At 37.8% G+C, this 20,530-nt stretch overlaps 2 protein-coding genes across 6 annotated transcripts in view; one reads left to right on the top strand and one right to left on the bottom strand.

Moving 5' to 3' along the window:
- cadm2a (cell adhesion molecule 2a) overlaps positions 1–20,530 on the bottom strand; it is a 670,454-nt gene that overhangs the window by 399,979 nt on the left and 249,945 nt on the right. The gene's annotated exons all lie outside the window — the stretch shown is intronic.
- Positions 11,436–12,993, top strand: LOC129446155 (uncharacterized). The gene is made up of 4 exons (XM_073874672.1): positions 11,436–11,520; positions 11,616–11,894; positions 12,040–12,167; positions 12,254–12,993. The coding sequence occupies exons 1-4, from the start codon at positions 11,436–11,438 to the stop codon at positions 12,362–12,364; spliced, it is 603 nt and encodes a 200-aa protein (XP_073730773.1). The 3' UTR covers positions 12,365–12,993.

Consider the following 20,530-nt stretch of genomic DNA (forward strand, 5'->3'; position numbering starts at 1 on the left):
GCGGCATTGGCTAGAGGGCGCCAAACACCCTTTCCTGATTCTCACAGACCATCGCAACCTGGAATATTTACAATCTGCCAAACGTCTTAATACCCGGCAGGCTAGGTGGGCTCTGTTCTTCACTAGATTTCAATTTACTATCACATACCGACCTGGATCCAAAAACACCAAAGCAGATGCATTGTCACGTATCTTTGATTCTTCACCCCAGCCTGTTTGTTCCGAGCCCATCATCCCACCCTCCCTCATTGTAGCTCCTGTTCAGTGTAATGTAATGCAAGAGATAAATCAACTCAACAATACTAACCCACCACCAGCGGAATGCCCTGCAGACCGTACTTACGTTCCTCCATCTCACAGGAAGCAGGTCATTCAATGGGTACACACATCTCTCTCTTCTGGGCACCCGGGCATTAACTCTACTTTGGTGATGCTGAAGAACAAGTTTTGGTGGCAGTCCATGTTACCTGATGTCAGCGCGGTGGTGAACGCCTGTACGGCTTGCGCAGCCAGTAAAACCCCACACCAGAACCCAGCTGGTCTCCTCCAACCCCTTGTGATCCCACAGAGACCATGGTCTCACATAGCAGTGGATTTTGTGACGGATCTGCCCAGGTCTGATGGTAACACAGTGGTACTTTCTGTCATTGATCGTTTCTCTAAAGCATGTCGTTTTATCTCTCTGCCCAAGCTGCCATCCGCCATGGAAACCGCTGAACAGCTGCTGCATTGTGTGTTCCGGTATTACGGACTTCCTGAGGACATTGTATCTGACCGGGGACCGCAATTCACGTCCAAGGTATGGAAAGCATTCTTCAAAGCTCTAAACATCAACATCAGTCTTACATCCGGTTATCACCCACAATCCAATGGTCAAGTTGAACGTCTTAATCAAAAATTAACTAAGTTTCTCAGAGTTTACTGTCACAAGAATCAGCATGACTGGTGTCGCTTCCTACCTTGGGCGGAATATGCACAGAATTCCCTTAAGAAAACTTCCACGGGTCTCACTCCATTTCAATGCGTCCTGGGATACCAACCGCCTATATTTCCCTGGGATGAAGAACTCGCAGACATCCCGGCCATTGACGCTTGGTTCACCCGAAGTCAGGAAACTTGGCAAGAAGCTCATGTCCATCTGTCCCGAGCCATCAGGAAGGTCAAGGAAAAAGCAGATCGCCATAGAACCCCAGAACCCCACTACGAACCTGGTCAGTTGGTTTGGCTCTCGTCCAGAGACCTGAAACTTCATCTCCCCGGCAAAAAGTTGAGTCCCAGGTATGTTGGTCCTTTTAAAATTTTGAAACAAGTTAATCCTGTCTCCTACCGTCTTGATCTCCCCCCTAATAACCGTATCTCTCCCACTTTCCATGTTTCCCTGTTAAAACCTGCCGAGGACCCGGGAGCGGCTGTAGATTCTGGAGGATCAGGGCCCCCTCCCATCATGGTGGACGGAGAAGAGGCCTATCTGGTCAGCGAGCTGCTGGACTCCAGACGTCAGGGCTCCAACCTGCAGTACCTCGTTAACTGGGAGGGGTATGGTCCCGAGGAGAGGTCGTGGGAGAACGCTAATGACATCTTGGATCCCAACCTCATCCATGAATTTCACAGACTACACCCGGATAAACCTGCCCCTCGTCCCCGAGGTCGTCCTCGAAAGAACACTTCCCGCGTCTGGAGCCGCTCGCAGGGGGGGGGCTCTGTGACGGATGTCAGCGCCAACGCTCCCGGTACTTCTCATTCACCCGAATATTGACTACATTCCCCATCATGCACTGTGACCCGCTGATTTCACACCAGCTGCAGCGTATCAGCGGGTCTAATTAACCTGGGACTCTGCCATCTGAACTTTGCGAAGTCTTGTTTGCCCTAGCAGCATTTCTGAGCGTTTTCCCTGTGTGTACCCGTGTTTGATTTCCTGGTGTTATTTTGGACTGTCTCTTGGTTTATTGATTCTTGCCGCCTGCCCTGAACTTGGACTGGATTACGACTACGACTGCTTTCTGCCTGCCCCGATCTTGGACTGTTTTACGTTTATGATTGATTGCCGCCTGCCCCGAACCTGGTCTGTTATACGTTTATGATTACTTGGATGTGCCCATTGTTTACTGTTGTTTGCTATTTGATAACATCAATAAAGAGTTGCAAATGGAACCTAACCTGTCAGTCTCGTCACAGAATCATCATCGTCTTTAACAACTGATGATTGGCTCTTTTTATTAAAAGGCGGGACTTCCATCACTAGAGTGGCCATACTGAGCACTACAACAGATTTCCCCATTTGTAGTTCTGCAGTACATTGTTAATATCTATTATCTTTTGTAAAAGTTAAATGTTAAATTAATGTTCTTATTTTTTTTTTTGGTGTTCACACACTGATCTTACATCTTTCACTCTGTTGGTTCATTCCAAGTGTTAAAAACAGAAAAGCAGACAAGATCAGAAGTTACAATTGAAATTTTAAATATATAAATACAAAATTGGCCATATGCACATGCTTTTAAAACACATAAAAATTAAACAGTGTATTTTTTACTTAAAATTCAAAACTATAATAAATATGCAAATAAAACATTTCTCAAAGTTGCACAAGAATTTACATAACTACTGTATCTATATCTGTTTACTGGCCAATGATTCACTGAATAAAACACTTTATAAATACATAATTCTTGCAATTGTATGTTGTGCGGATTGCACAGAGAATCATGCAGCACACAAACACTTCATTATGCATATCTAAACTATTTTTCATCTTATTGGTCACATGATTTGGACTCTGACCTGTGTCTTATCATTGTGAGTAACTGGTATGTTGTGCTCATTGTTGTTCAAGCTGTAGTAGTGTATAAGTGTATAGAGTATTAGGGCCGATTCACACCGGCTGCGTGGCGTATCTGTTGCGTGTCAGTTGCGTGGCGGCTTCGTCGCGTTTTCTGTGTCTGTACATACCAGAAGCGTGCCTGACGCGTCGCTGATGCGCTGCTGTTGCGCTGCTGTTGCTATAGGTGACATATATTTTGCCTGTAAACGCTTCTAAGACGCTTGCGTGTGGCGTGAAAAATAAGCGTTGGTCCTATTCCTAGCATGCATGCGGCTCCAGCCGCGCCTGAGACGTGCGTGTCATGCAGGCGGTGTGAACTGTCAAACCTGCTAACATGGGAGCCTAAATAAAAACACACACGCCACTCAGCCGGTGTGAATCGGCCCTTAGTGTATAAAGAAGCAACTACTAAAAAAAAATTCCTTAAAAAAGTCTGTTAAGTCTGCATGTTCTCCCTGTGTCAGTGTGGGTTTACTCTGGGTACTTCAATTTCCTCCCAAAGTCCAAAGACATACATGGGTGCGTTTTCTAAACAACAACAACATAACTCGCTGTTGAACCACCACAGTATGATGCATATTTGATAAAATCAACTAGCTAAATATAGTAACTTTGTCACACATCCATGTCATTCAACAATATAGTGGATGATGTCACATAGGAGGTAGAGTACCAAGATACGCAGAGTTTTGCGATTGTAATCGGGGAGCACCTACTGGGGAAAAACGGCACTGCAATACTTTGATAATAATAAAAGCTATTTTAGCCTTAAGTTACTCTCAGTCTACCTATTAAAATATTAGGATTAGACAAATAAAATATGAAAATATGTTTCATTAATAGCTGCATGCTGACCCCACACCAACTATATATATATATATATATATATATATATATATATATATATATATATATATATATATATATATATATTCAGACCAAACAGCACACGCACGATACAGAGCACAATATTGAATGACTGAGCATCATACTTCCCCACTCTAAGAAATATGATGCTTAGTCACTCAATATTGTGGTCTGTATTGCGTACTATAATATTACATTAAGATGACCAGATTTTCTTTAACAAAAAAAGTAACAAACACTTTTTTTATGGTTACATTTATAGTGTTTATTATATTTTTACCAGAGTAGAATTCAATGTTCGAAATAATGCTTACTTTTCTCCACACATTGACCACAAATGGTCTCATTTTGTTGTTCTTACTGCTAGTTAATATGTGCGGTTCTCACAAGGAGAAAAGATGTGATAAGCTTTATGTGGCAAATGCAATGTGACATCGAAGTAGTGCAAGCTTGATTTGAGACCAAATAAGAGTTGTAGCTTTAGCTTTGTAGAACCCACGGGTTTGGCATCTATGATACTGTATCACCAGTGGCACATTAATAGCTAAAACCTCAAAGAAAAGAGAGAGAGAGAGAGAGAGAGAGCAGCTACTAACCACATTTACCAACTACCCAGAAGTGAAAGGCCAGCTACTCTTTGAGTATATAAACTTGACAAAAAGTGACTTCACTTTTTTCAGGTTTAAGAGGTTTGGGGTTAAATGTATCAAATATTCCCTCCAGAAAAAATGTGATTATGCAATTAAACGATTCAATGCATAATCAGCCAAAGTCCTCACTTTATGCGGGGGATGCATTTTTTTTCAAATATGCTGCACTTTCCCAGCATAAATTGCAGATTTTCGTGCGCAAAATATGCAGGGCTTGCATGATTTCATAATCCTTTTCGTAGCAAAAATTACAAATATCTTAGCAGAAAGTTGAAAAATGTTGCATTTACCTCAAACGACCGCAGCCATGTTCCCTGTTGCCATGGTAATGGTATTAAGTGACGTGATTATGTGACGTGAACATCAATCAAAAGCTTCAAAAGCTGCAAACAGTTTTTGCAAGTTCACGCAGTTTTTGCAAGTTCACGCAGTTTTTGCAAGTTCACACAATTTTATTGCATAAAATTGCATAAATATACGGCATATTCCATCGCAAGATCAAGGTTTTTGCCCGCAACAATCGCAAAAAAAAAAACTCAGCCAGAGCTTGATGAACTTTGGTCTATATATCACACAGACTATTAGGTGACATGAATTTGGTCTTCACACACTGACCTCAGATCAGTTTCATTTCTTTGTTTTTTGCTAACCAATGTTAACAACACAATTTAAAAAAACTAGAGACCACAGAACGACACAGGAACAACATTCACACGGTGACATGGATAGAGAAAGAATGGAGACAGAGGAGAGTATCTATGTGAATACAGATGATTTCAAGACAGAAACGAACATATATCAACCACCGCAGCATACAGGTAACCGCAATAATGTATTTGTTAAAAGGAAAGCAATGAAGTTAAAATAAAAATGACCAGTTTAACATTCATGCTTACCGTTTTCAGAAAGTAAGAATGTGAAGAACAGATGTTGCAGAAAAGTTACAGTGTGTTTGGTGCTGCTGTGTGTCCTTCTACTGACTGCAGTCATAGTGCTGTCTGTCCTGATCTATACAAACAGTCAAAAGTGTCACAATGATACTAAAAAACTAACTAAACAGGAGAAAAACGAACTGTGGAGGGATTTTAATGGTAATTTTAAACTACAAAACACAATTATTTAATATTACAAGGATGCACATTGTGTTTACAGTCTACTATAAGGGTCGTTCATGTATTTAAGTGTGGTCAGAAAAAAAGATTTAGCAGCTGAACTGGTTGTGTTTACAGATGGATGGATTTACTTTCAATCGAGTTTGTACATTTCATCTGAGAAGAATAACTGGACTGAGAGCAGAAGATACTGCAGAGAGAGAGGCGCAGATCTGATCATCATTAACAACAAAGAGGAACAAGTGAGTCAAAGATACTGTGTAAATATAGACTGTAAAAAGATAGCAGGATTATGATGTGTTTTTTTTTTCTTTTTAGAATTTTATTAGCAATATGTCTGGTGTGGTCTGGATTGGTTTGTCTGACAGTGATGAGGAGGGCAGATGGAAATGGGTTGATAACAGCACACTGACCTCTGGGTGAGAAACCACTAAATTTAACTGATTATTATCCAATAAATGATTCTCACAGTCAGTATCATATCACACAGAAAACAACACTGAAGATCTAATGATGATCTGTTCTTTCAGATTCTGGAAGACTGGGGAGCCCAATAACCTTACAACAGAGAACTGTGTTGTAAATCAGTTATCATTGTGGTCTGATTATAAATGTAATGGACAGTTTAAAGGTATTTGTGAGAAAGAGCTTTAAATGAACTGTTAAAAAGAGGTGGACAGTAGTGAAGTGTTTTTACTTACTACTTAAAGCAGCACCATGTATAATTGGCCCACTGCTCTCAATGTGTTTGATAAGCACAATTGTCTGTTACCAGTGCCTGTAACAAGTATTAAAGGGCCCCTATTTTCGGTTTCATGATTTTACATTTCTTTTGGGGTGTATATACATGTTAATGATCTGCAAAGTTACAAATCCCAAAGTATACAATGGCGCGAGTTGAGTCGAACTGAAATCTCTTTTCTTGGACTACAATGAACGCAAGGATTGTAGGCAATGGTTTCCTTCCATAGCCCGTTGACTTGGACTTGAGTCGATGCATATTATCATTACTAAGTAAGTAGCGTTTGTTTTCATAATTAAATAATTTACTACTAACTATTTGAATCATGAATCAAACGCAAGTTTTGAGTAGTGTAGAGTAGCGCTTCCGTTTGTACGATCACAAATGCAGACATGGTTTTATGTTTTAGTATCCTTACCTTACCAATCTGTTAACCTTGTGCTCAAGCCGCACTGCCAAAGTTAATTGATCAGCTTGGTCATCTGCATATGGTCATTTGCATTCAGGGTTTCCCGCAGCATATTTCAGTTAAGGCGGCCTGCCTAAGCTTGGAAACCCTACCGCCTTAACTAGATTGTCCAACAACAAAAAAATCGCTGCACAAAGGGCCGTCAAGTGCATCTCGGAGAATAGCGCATACTCGCATCAAACCGCGAGCGGGGACGCGCGCCACATGGCCGAAATGAGAAAGACGTGGTCCAGACCGTCACTGTCTGGAGGATAACTAGCCAGTTGATGAAACATCTCATAGAATAGGGCAGACGCGCTATACTGTAAGTAGCACTGTAAGTGGACTTTTGTTTTAGGTTTATTTAAGCCTGTTATTATGTTATTCTATAGTTCTTGCAATTTTAAAGTAAGTTAGCTGGTGATTTTGTTGTTTGAGCAACCTGCTAGCTTGGTTTCATGTGCCTGTTGATTAGATATAATTGTTGAGCGCTCTTGCTCACTTTATTTATGTGCATTATTTACATGCTACAGTAGTTACACTCCTTTAAGATAATGTCATTAACAGTGGGAAATAATCAGTTTTTACGATTTTTGCGCTATCTATCATCGTTTACCAGACGTTCTATCTGCTTTTGTTTGTGTTTATTAACCCTTTAGTTTCACTTCATCACGCAGCTATTCCTGTTTGAGGTAAAAACATTGAATTCATTAATAATCTAGTATGTGTTCATTTTTGTCATAGTTTCTTCAAAATTAAGTTTTATTTATTAAGTGTTTTAGTAAGAAATATTTTATTTATTTTATTAAAATATTTAAATTTTCATCATGACGCATACACCCTGCCCTTTTGATTGCCACGCCCTCGGCTCCGCCCACCCGCCAAACCCTACCACCTTAACTAACAAATTTTCTGCGGGAAACCCTGCCCTTCGTATTGATAATTAAAGACAATATTAACTGTTAGTGTTGCATTAGGAGCTGATCTTCCAAATATTGTAAGGAGTGTCACATTTCCTTTTCACGCTTGAGGTGTTCGGCTAATCACACTGCACTGGATAGCTGGCTATTCGGAGCACACCAAGTTTTTTTTAGAATGATCAGCTTTGTACAAATCGACGCGTTTTAGAAAGGCAGGGCATAGACGAGCAACAATACGGTATGTGGAAAATCATGTATTTTTAACCACATTGCATTACATCAAATACACAAAAATAACATTATTTTTAGCAACGTTATAGGGGACTCTTTAATAAAATTTTATGAGTTGTAGTTTACAATTCTTCTTACAATTTGTAATACTATGCTTTGGAATATAGAAAAGTAAAATCAAATATAGATATTTGAAAATGTACCACAGTAAAAATAAAAATACTACTGCCCACCTCTGCATTAAACTAATATGTACTAATACAAGTTTTTTACTTCCTGCAACATAGTCTTTTTGAAGTGAATGAACTGTTACAAAGGCTCACGTCAGGCTAAGGGGCCGATCAGACAGAACGTGTGGGTGGCAAAGTCCCCAAAGTCATTTGCATTTAATACCATTGTCCAATCGTGTGAAGGGAGAGGCGGTCCTTTCGTTGTGATGACAAAAGCTTACAGTTGCTTGTAACAACTGGAGTTTGCACTCACTCACTGTCTCCTGCGTGTTTGTGCACCTCTCACCTTCGATCAAGGTCAGAGCAAGCACCCACTTTTTAAAGTTTGATAGCAATCAGTCAAAACAAAGTTAATTAAAAAAGGCAGAGCGATGTTAAAATGCGTTCTGTCTGATCGGGGACTAAAGGGTGTTTGCACCAAAAGTCAAAACTCAAAGGATAGTGGTGAGAGAACCACAGAAATTGACTAATGAGAGCAACGGAAGCTGCGTCAGACTGCTATGTGTCACATTCACCACAGCTCACTAACATTTGACAAATGAAAGAATGCAAATACAGATATGCATAACCTTTTGAAATAAAATAGATAAGAATATGATAAGACTTGATGTGTGTATGTAAACACACCAACCACAGTTTGTTGTTTCAATGGACAGGTTCTCATGTGGACAGATGACACAAACGTTCATAGCAGAGCTATTCAGCACAGACCAAGTCTGGAGAGCTATAGACTTGATTATAGAAATTAACTCCTTCCTCGCCAGCCTTTTTTTAAAGTTGCCAGCCAGTGCCAGCATTTTTATGATTTTCACAAAAGTTTAATGCCTTTCAGAAAATATTTTAGAAATATATAAACATACAATATATCAAATGAAAGAACAGACCCTCTGAAGAACTGCAACAACAAATGAATACACAGCGAGAACATTTATTATTACAACATGGTCATAAATGTATGTTTGTTTATAAAAGACCTGAAATGTTATCTATCACAATGTGCTTAATAAGATTTAAGGGATGTTAGGAAGAGTTTGGAGATGATGGTGGAGATCTACCGTATAAGAATAAAGATGACTACTAATAGACAACCACTTCTGTCTACAGGTATACATTTACCACCTTGCTAAAAAGGTAGTGGAAATAAAAAGTGAAAGTGTGACATGCTTAACTCTTTCCCCGCCATTGACGAGATATCTCGTCAATCAATAGAAAACGCTTCCCCGCCAATGACGAGTATTTCCGTCTTTTCGCAATACCGCTATTCACCACCCTTCCGCAACTTTTTAAAACCGGAAGTATTGCCCTATGGCAAGCAGCTGCATGTCCGTGTCTGTTTTGAAGATCGCTTTGAATTGGATCTCTATGGGGGGTCCGTCGCAGAAATTGAATTATCTCTGCTTTTTGCTCAGAATGTGGTGTTTTTGCAGAAACCTACCTTTAAAAGCTGATAAGGTAGGATGAAACTTTTTTTTTGTTTGAAAGCAGAGGGTCTGTTTTTGCTCTTTGTGCCCCCTACAGGTTGGAAGCGGAATTGTCCATTACCACTGTCGTAAATAATTTAGCCTACTGCAGCAAAGCTGGCTTTGTAATTCAAGTTTTTGTAGTTTTCACTCGGACTACAGGACCGCGACCCGACGGTTGGAAACTTCTTTAATGCGGTTTTGGCCGATAGAGGACTGCAAAGCGAATGTGAAAGTGACGTTCACCCTGTTTTGAGTGGATGAACGACTGAAGCTATTTTGGAAACGTTAATGTAAGGTAAAAAAAAACTCTTTGGTGTTGCTTTAAGGTACAACCCCAGAGTTGACTGTGTCAACTTTTGTACCTTCTTGTACCCTTTTTTCTGAGTGTGCCTGCTCTTTACTATATCTCTCTAACAAGAACTCATAGGTCACATAATGAGAAGCAAATAAACATTGGTCCCACAGGGGTTACTCTTCACAAATTTCACACCAAATGTCACACCTGTCACTTTAAGACCACTGAAACCAACCAGCTATTATCACCTCACATCACTATTAAAAAACAACTTATGATCTTATTGGTGGAGTTTTGCTATTCACACATTGATCTCAGTTCAGTTGCATTCTGGGGTGTCATTCTCACGAGTGTTAAAAATAGAGTCCAAATAGCAAAGAAGAGCAGAGCAACATACAAAGATCTACAAAACAAGAACATTAACCCACGGGTGCTTAAGTCTGAAATTTAGGGTATGGACAGAGAAAATGGAGATGATCTATGAGAACGTAAGGGACTACAGAACACAGACAGACATCAATACAAACAGACAAAAACCACTTCAGTCTACAGGTAATGACTTTCATTTATTTGCTAAATGAGTATAAAGGAGTGATAAACAAAGCTAAACCTTAATATTACTGCTCTATGTCTGTCATCTTCAGGGAGTGAGAATGTAAGGATGAGAAGTTCCAGATTAGATGCAGTGTGTTTGGTGCTGCTGTGTGTTCTTCTAATTTACTTCTCATCAAAAGTGAATGTTAGTGAAATGTCTTTGAACTTCTTCATACAGGCTATAGCATTAGCATGTTATTAGGTGTCAGTGTCGGTTTTTATTGCATTGTATACACAAACATGCATACTTGCTCAAGAGTTTTAGAAATTTCTTGTTACTTAATCATTTTAATAATATTTTCATTCAACTCACAAGTCATTTTTATGTGTTTAATTAGAAATTATAAGTGTGTAACCATATTGCTGCAGTTGAACAACAAGCATGCATATTGCATACTGGGTGCAGCTGTGTCTAGTCTTAGTTTGATATTTTAAAATGTATGAAGCCAATTAAGTCAAGCACATACATTAGAGAGTGTTACAGTATCTACCACAGCAAAACTTCTGTTTAAAGTTTTCATATTGTGTTTTTGCAAATATCTATTACAGTCCTGTCTTGTGTTTTTCCCCAGCCCATGTCTCTTTTTTTGACGTTCTGTTGTCCATGTTTGTAGTTATGTGTAGTTCTTTTGTTCATTGGTCCTCCAGATGTGTCTTGAATCCAATCACAGAATCCAATCACATTCTTCCTTTCATTCATTATTTTCTGGCTGCACTCCACTATATCTCTCTAACAAGGATTCATAGGCCATAAACATAATGAAATGCAAATAAACATTGGTCAAATAGCCTGGGATTGGTCTGACTGTAAAAATGCAGAGCAATATAAAGCCAATTTCACACGTATCACTTTAAGATCACTGAAACCAACAAGCTATTAGCACCTCACGTCACTATATAAAAAAACTATTTATCATCTTTTTGGTCACATGAGTTTTGGTCTTCACACATTGATCTCAGTATTTGCGTTCTGATGTGTTATTTTCACCAGTGTTAAATACAAAGTCAAAGAGCAGAAAAGAACACGTGTGCTTAAGACTGAGATTTAGGGTATAGAAAATGGATAATGTCTATGAGAACACAGATGACTTCAGGACACAGACAGACGTCAATACAAGCAGACAAAAAACACTTCAGTCTACAGGTAATGCCTTTCATTAATTTGCACTAAAATTAGTATAATGGAATGATATGCAAAGCTGAACCTTAATATCACTGCTCTATGTCTGTCGTCTTTAGAAGGTGAACGTGTGACGATGAGAAGTTACAGATCAGTTTCAGTGTGTTTGGTGCTGCTGTGTGTTCTTCTACTGACTGCAGTCATAGTGCTGTGTGTCCTCATCAATACAAACAATCAACAGTTTAACATCAAGACCAAAAACATCACAGAAGAGAGAGACCAGCTACTAACCAAATATACCAACATCACAGAAGAGAGAGATGAATTAATAGCCAAGTACAAAAATATTACTAAACTAAGTGAACAACTGAATCAGGAGAAAAATGAGCTACGGACACGTTTGAATGGTAATATAGAAATACAACACACACATTTAATATAAAAAATATAGTAAATTTTTGTATACTGAACAGCACTATAAGTTAGTTCACTGTAGTCGGAAACAAAGATTCAAATTAACTGGTTGCCTGGTTGTGTTTACAGATGAATGGATTTACTATCAGTCCAGTTTGTACTTATTTTCATCTGAGAATAAGAGTTGGAGTGACAGCAGAAGATACTGCACAGATAGAGGAGCAGATCAGATCATCATTAACAACGAAGCGGAAAAAGTGAGTGAAAGATACTGTGTGTGTGTGTGGGGGGGGGGGGTGTAGTATAAGTACAGTATATGCAGTTGTGTAATTGTTTTTCTTAGGATTTTGTTCAGATAATGTCTGGTACAGAATACAACTGGATCGGTCTGACTGACAGTGATGAGGAGGGCAGATGGAAATGGGTTGATGGCAGCACACTGACCACTAGGTGATAAATCACTAAATTTAACTGATTATTATCCAATAAATGATTCTCACAGTCAGTATCATATCACACAGAAAACAACACTGAAGATCTAATGATGATCTGTTGTTTCAGCTTCTGGGGGTCTACAGAACCCAATGGTGGTACAACAGAGAACTGTGCTCTGATACGTTCATCAGGTTGGGCTGATTTTCCATGCAGTAATGCTTATAAATACATCTGTGAAAAGAACAATTTAAAATGAGTTGTTAAATAAAATACATGTTAATTCAGTAATTTGTGAACATGCGAAAACTTTTATGGGTGAACACAAATAACTTCAATTAAGATTCAATCTACCTGAGCAGATTAAAATGTATTAAAATGATTTAAGTTAAACATAGTCATGTAATATATCTACCATAGCAAAACTTCTGTTTAACCATTTCTATACTGTGATGCAAATAACATTTTGTTTAAATGAATATATTCTAATAAATGATGCTATTCAGTAAATGTGTTTTTAATACAATTGTTTTTAGTTGTGTGTGTTTGATGTTGTGGATCAATGTGAGTAACATATATAGTAACTGGTATGCTGTGATCCGGCTGTAGTTTATACAGTATTATTTTAAAAGGAGCTACTACTGACACGAATCACATGTGTTTGGCAACTCTGTTTCTGTAATTTGTTAAAAACGGTGACTACAAAAGTTTAAACAAGCTGATTGGTGTCTCCTGACACATGCATTCAAATTCACAGATATACAACTACATGAATGTAATGATCATATCATAAAAAAATCAAAATATTGTTTAATGCGGTTTGTGTACGTTCATTACTACATGCATATATTTTCTTGCACTTGTTTGATGTCACATGATCTCAGATTTCACACATTGACCGTTTCATTTTAATGTGTTAGCAGCGATTTAAAAAGAATACAAAGAAGTAGAGCAATGCGGAAACAGAACTGAGATGCTGTTTTCTCACTTAAGGTTTTTTATACATGAGTTGGTCATGTCGTATGCCTATAGTGTTACTAAAAGTCCATATAAGGAAGAATTTTGCAACGCCTCCAGGCAGCCATTTCAGTCGTACAAGACCAAGTCTGATCTATACTTGAATAGTGGAGAACAGATATCTTTAAAATCACTGGCTAAGGTCAAAACAACATACTTTTTTCAACTACTGCACATGCACCAAGACTGGCAAGTACTTTGAACAGACGTTTTGAACAGAATTAGAGAATCTTCATCGTCTTTAACCATTGACGATTGGCTCTTTTTATTGGAAGGCGGGACTAGAGAGGCCGTACTGAGCACTATAGGGCTTATTCGATCTACGTCATCAATGTTCGCGGCGGCCATATTGTTGACATAAAACTGTCAGTCTGTCAATTGACAAGCGAGGCAGCGTGGGTATTATGCATGGTATTATCGGTGTAATTTTTTTTAAACCGCGCGATGGTGTGTGGTTTAATACACGGATGTTCTAACAACAGCAAAAAGAACCCGGAATTAGTTTTTATGCGATACCGACTGTCAGAAAACATGAAAGGAGACAGAGGAGTTGAACCAGCGAAGGAGAGACTCCCAACAGCAAAGTCTGTCCCCATCATTTTACCCCAGGTAACGTTAGGGATATATGCTCACAGCAAAGTCTGTCCCCATAATTTGATCACATATGGTTAGCTGTAAGCAGTGGCTGAAACTGCTCTTTCAAATAAGCTGCCATAAATTGAGACAGTTAAATTAGTATGAATAACTTATATGAACATAATAATAGGTCTGGCCGTTCACATAGTTTTGAAAATCGTTTTATATTAAACAGAATAGCGGAGCTCACACCAAAACTATAACGATACAGATACAATGAACGACATCATTGGGATCACTTTCTGAGCGATTTTTCCCACCTGATGAAGGATAAACCATTGATAGCATTAAAATCTGTTTGAACTTCAAGTGCACGAGCACTTAAAATGACAGTGAGCTCATTGCTGAGGTCTATAACATTAGATTACCTCCAGTTGCTGTGAAAATTGACTACGTAATGCTTTTTAATCTATTACATTAACTAACTGTTATGCCAAAAGGTAAGAGATTACACAAACTATTAGATTGTTGAGGACATCTGCAAAAGTTTTTATTACAAGCAATATTAAAGGCAAGTGATTTGCGCGAGTGCCGTGAGCGAATTAGCATAAACGTATTGTTTGGTGATGTGGACGATGATATAGTTATCGTTATAGTTATCGTTATAATGTGAACGGCCCTTCAGTGCTTGTATGATGAATGCGGATACTGTATGAACGATATAGTTATAAATCTCAGGATAAGTTACGGCTGGCAATAAGGACGGATCTTTACTTAAGGCTTTTGGGTCTATTTGATATTGTTCCACAATAATCAAGCTCATCTTCTCTTAATACAGACGAGATTAAGCCATTAGGCTACTGCTCCCCTCGACTCAAATCTACGTGCGGCTAGGGGCAGGACAGATGTCATGTCAACAAGATGGCCGCGGCTAGCGACTTCCGGTGTTTGCGAATAAGCCCTATAGAGACAGAGTGCAGTTATGCAAATTTGAAAACCACGCCCACCGGGGGGGAAAGCGATCCAACCGTCTCCATTGACTTTGTATTGCGAGAAGCCGCCTCCTTGTCATTTCTGGCTTATAACAAAAAACTGAATAATGCCTAAAAGCTGCTGTGTGACAATATGTACAGCTAACAAGCCAAAGATCCACTTTATTCTCCTTAAAAGCTGGGTTTTACGGCTCGACAGCTTATAAAAACTTATTTCTGGGTTCTTTGGCTTGTTAGCTGTACATATTGTCACACAGCAGCTTTCAGGCATTATTCAGTTTTTTGTTATAAGCCAGAAATGACAAGGAGGCGGCTTCTCGCAATGCAAAGTCAATGGAGACGGTTGGATTGCTTTCCCCCCCGGTGGGCGTGGTTTTCAGGTTATGACGCGCTGCGCTCTGTCTCTATTACACTTTTCCCCATTTATAAGACAGCTGTTTATTGTTAATATATATTATATTATCTTTTGTAAACATTACATGTCAAATGTAAAAATTGAACAAAAAATGAATAATATGAACATTTTACATCATCACGTCTTCAGGAAATGAGTGTGTGAGGATTTACAGTATGTGCATCACTACATGTGCATCTTTTCTTGTACTTATTGGATGTCACATGATCTTAAATTTCACACTTCTTCTAACAGCCAATTCTGATGCTATTTCCTCATTCAAAAAGTTGTTTTTCTTTTTTATAAGACTCTGCCCATATGCCATAAGCTTAAGCAAATTAAATTTTAGGGAAGTCTTTTGCATTTGGCAGCGTTTTTTCCAAATAAAACATTGCTCAAATTGCACAAGAGTTTAGCACATTACTAATATCTGTTAACTGGCCAATGATCCACTGAATAAACACTTTATAAAAAACATTATTCTTGCAATTGTATGTTGTGCTAATGGCACAAAGAAACATGCAGCACACAACAGCTACATTGTCCATATCTAATTATTTTGGATCTTATTGGTCACATGACTTGGGCTCTGACCTGAGATCATTTCCATTCTGTGGTTTTATTTTAAGCAAATATAAAAACAAAATCAAAACGCAGAAAAGACCAGAGACCAAAGATCTACGCAGGAAGATCATTCAGCACAGTTTACTAGCGATAGACTGCTAAAAATGTCTGGAAATAAGAGAATGGACAGTGAGAGAATAGAAATGAAACGTCAGAATGAAGATGACAACAGTACCCTGGATGACTTCAGTTCAAATAGACAACAACCACTTCAGTCTACAGGTAATGCCATTCATTTAATTGCTTGAAAAATAAAACAGAAATGCAGTGGAAAAGAAAATAACAAGTTTAACTTGATGTCGATCATCTACAGGACACGAGTCTACAAAGATGATAAGTTCCAGATCAGTTACAGTGTGTTTGGTGCTGCTGTGTGTTCTTCTACTGACTGTAGTCATAGTGCTGTGTGTCCTCATCAATACAAACAATCACCAATGCCACAAGACCAAAAATGAACTGAGGAAGACTTTAAGTGAAGCAGGTAGTCAAACCAAGACTTTATGAAAAGAAAAAGTGTAGTACAAAAATAAATGTTTTTGTAAAAACCATCAAAAAACAAAAACATACAGTGTGGTTGGTAACCCTAACTTTTTTACAGATGGATGGATTTACTATCAATTCAGTTTGTACTTCATTTCATCTGAGCAGAAGAGCTGGACTGAGAGCAGAAGATACTGTAGAGAGAGAGGAGCAGATCTGATCATCATTAACAACAAAGAGGAACAAGTGCGAAGTTTTGTAGCTGCTGTTGGTGAAACAAGCCAGATAAAAACACTGTGTGTTTTAATTTAAATGTGTTCTTCATCTTCTCAGGATTTTATGAAGCTGTTTTCTAAGAACAGACATTGGATTGGTTTGTCTGACAGTGATGTAGAGGGCAAATGGAAATGGGTTGATGGCAACACACTGAACTCTAGGTGAGAAATCACTAAATTTAACTGATTATTATCCAATAATATAAATGATTTTCACAGAGAAAACAACACTGAAGATTTAATGATGATCTGTTGTTTTAGCTTCTGGAAGTCTGGAGAACCCAATGGTGGTACAGCAGAGAACTGTGCTGAATCTTTTCCATCAGGGTGGAATGATGCCATATGTAATAAAGCTATACAATGGATCTGTGAGAAAAATATTCTTAAATAAGTTGTTAAATGAAATACATGTTACTTCAGTAAATTCATTTTTCTGAGCAGGATATAATTTAATAAATGATTTTATTCAAACACATACTTATTAGATTGCTATGTCTTCCACAGCAGAAATAACTGTTTAACTGTTTCCAAATGGTATATGTGCAACTAACCTTTTGTTTCACATGACCTATTCTAATAAATGAAGCTTTTCAGCAAAAGTGTTTTAAATTTGTATCGTTGTGAGTAAAATATTGATTACGTGTTTTTATTGCTGAACAGTAGTGTAAACCATAGTGAAAAAAGGAGCAACTACTAAAATAAAAACTAGAAAAAAACTACTTTTCTGTTTTGTATTTTTGGTAAAAAAAATAGTAATAAAAAGGTTCAAAAATGTTTTTGAGTTTAATTTAAGAGAATTTAATTTTTAATTGATCACTGAGTTTCCTTGAATCACATGAACTTGTCATCAAAAATCAACAGGATACTTTGAGTCTCTTTTGCACTGATAAGAAAAAGCAAGGTGTTATCGGGGCCGATAACGTCAAAGCCTGGGTGTTAACTAAAATGTGAAAAAAACCTTTCAAATTCAAAATTGGACAACAGGCAGAAAACCATATTCAGTGGGCAGGTTCTCATATGGACAGAGATCACACTGTTAGACTGTAATTTCTACAGTTACTTACCACAAAATGCCCAGTAAAATACCATCATTTTCTTTTCCAGTTCATTACTGTAATATGCATTGCATTATGGGTATCAACATTTAATTTACAGTGATTAACTGTAATTAATTTTTTGAAGTTGCGGTAGACTGCTGTAAAACAAAAGCAGTTGTGCTACTGTAGTTAAATAAAAGAGTGTTATAGAAGCATATAAAATGGAAAAATAAATTATACTGTAAAATGGAACTGCGGTAAGGGCATCATACTGTAAAAAACATGTACAGTTATGGTACTGTAATGGGGCAGTAACAGTAACTCACTGGCAACACGTTGCCAGTAAGTTACCGCATACACTCTAAAAACAAACGGTGCTATATAGCACCAAAAGTGGTTCTTTGCTCATAATCATAGAAGAACCGTTTTTAGTGCCATATAGCACAGGTGAAGCACCTGTGTAGAACCACATAGTGCTATGTAGAACCATATGTGTCATATACAGGTGCTATAGTTGTGCTATATGGCCCCCATATGGTTCTTCACTGGTGCTTCACCGGTGCTATATGGCACTAAAAACGGTTCTTCTATGATTACGAGCAAAGAACCACTTTTGGTGCTATATAGCACCATTTTTTTTAAAGTGTTTATACAATAAAAGGTCTAACAGTGCACACATATTCACATTTTAAAATAAGAGACAGTAAAAAAGTTTTATCTTTACAAGATTTTTGCCAAACAAAGAGTCCATGCTAAGGTAACAGATTTTTATGTAATATTCTTTTGTCTATATAAAGACATTAACACCTTCAATGCCAACATTTAATTTAAACAGTTCTAAAAGAAATATACATTCAATACTAAAAGTCTACACTTAAAAAGTTAGAATATGTCTAAGCTTTTTTCTTAAAGCCGCATTTTTCAATCTTTAGTTGGTGTGTAAGGATGCTGTTGGAGCATAAATAATGTCGGTAAAATTATGAAGCTCAAAGTTCTTGCCAAGGGATATATTTTCTTTAACAGAATTCGCTTTTCAAGGACTACAGCGAAGGGACGGTTTGGACTACAGCCGTCTACTTTCTAGATACTGTATGATGTCAATATAAGAGTTTTTGACTTACCTCAGGAATATGCGAGTCGCCAGCTAAGCTAAGCTGCTTATGAATCACAACACACTAAACCAGCTACACAATCATAACTTGTTACGTATTTCTAAAGGAGGGACTTCATAAAATAAGAAAGGCATCAGCTTGTTTTAAGGACAGTGAAAACAGCACTATAGAGAAGTAAATTGTGTGAAAATATTGCATTTTTTACACATGAAACATGAACACATGTCATATAGCGCACCATAAACACAATCAAAGTTTCAAAACGGGATCTTAAAAAAAGGGAAACAAAGTCTAACATAAAACTGAATAATGACTGAGCTAAGCAGAAAGCTGTTTGTAGGGGTTTTTACTGATGATATGACTGTTGACTACTGAGAAAGCTATTAATGAATTTCCATCTGTGGTCCATTACGCAAAATGGCTGTCATGGCATTATAAAATCAAGCCACAAAAGCTTGAGGGAACATGTTTGTTGGAAGTTCTGTGTTTAAATATAAATTTTACCCCTCCAGTAGAACATGATGCCAACAATGCCACAATCATAGGTTCAATTCCCAAGGAAAGCATGTTTTTATGTACTTATAAAAAAGGTATGCTATAAGCTGTTGTGGATCCATCCATTAAATGCATAAATGTAATGTAAACAAATAAAAATGTATTTCCAAAAACATTCTTAAGTGTACACTAGCACAGCTAAACTCAACTGTCACCTATTGACTTCCCAAGATCTATAATAGTACAGAAGACTGAGCAGACTGTTGAGGACTCGGAGATGGTTCGAGACATATTAATTGACATTTTGAAGGTCATTAAAATAGAGATCATGACATGAGGAGGGTTTTTTGTATGTGACTTGGCCTTTAACCAGCACACAGGCCTGGTGTCTCATAGCAACTGCAGGTGATATTACTGTATGTTCTCAACATTATAAAGTCCTTTTCAAAGTTTTAGGTTTTAAGCTCTGGAAACAAAAGTACAACTAACCATTTGTGTTCACTAAGCATAGGCTAACATGCCATCTCATTGGATTTCGTACCTATTTTAAGTAGCCATTTTAATTTAAACCAAGTCCTAAACCCAACATCACTGGGACAAAAGGCGAGCGTAGTAACATATTATAATATTGTACAAATTTATACAAACTACCCATGAGAATGTGCTGATAGAGGATTGAAGAGGCGTGTCTGTAAAATCTATAATGACTTCATTATACAGTATTTGTGCAAAAAATGGAAAAAAAATTGGTTTGAATTTAATACAGTTTTGTTTAGTGACCACATCTCAGTTACAATGAAAGTACGAAATGGTAATCCCTAACATCAATTGAAATTGTTGCATGTACATATTAAGTACTAATTTTACCAGAAAAACTTTATATGACATATGTCACTATGTACCCCACAGTGATTGGGGCTTTCACCTCTCATTTGCATAAAGTACAAATTTCAGTGCACTATTTTCTAGCACCATTATATATCCCACAATCCCCTGCATAATCCTGACACTCAGCTTCACTTGAAAACACCTACACGGCTCCAAGTGGGCATGTGCGGTAAAGTGTATCAGAGTAAATTCAGCCGACTGTTTCACATAAACCAGTAAGTTTTTAACTTTATCGGCCTTGCAGAATGAGCTGGGACAATATTCTTTCGAACCAGCCAATGCTTCATATGCCTCAACG

This window comes from Misgurnus anguillicaudatus, chromosome 12, assembly GCF_027580225.2.
Source record: "Misgurnus anguillicaudatus chromosome 12, ASM2758022v2, whole genome shotgun sequence".
NCBI lineage: Eukaryota > Metazoa > Chordata > Actinopteri > Cypriniformes > Cobitidae > Misgurnus > Misgurnus anguillicaudatus.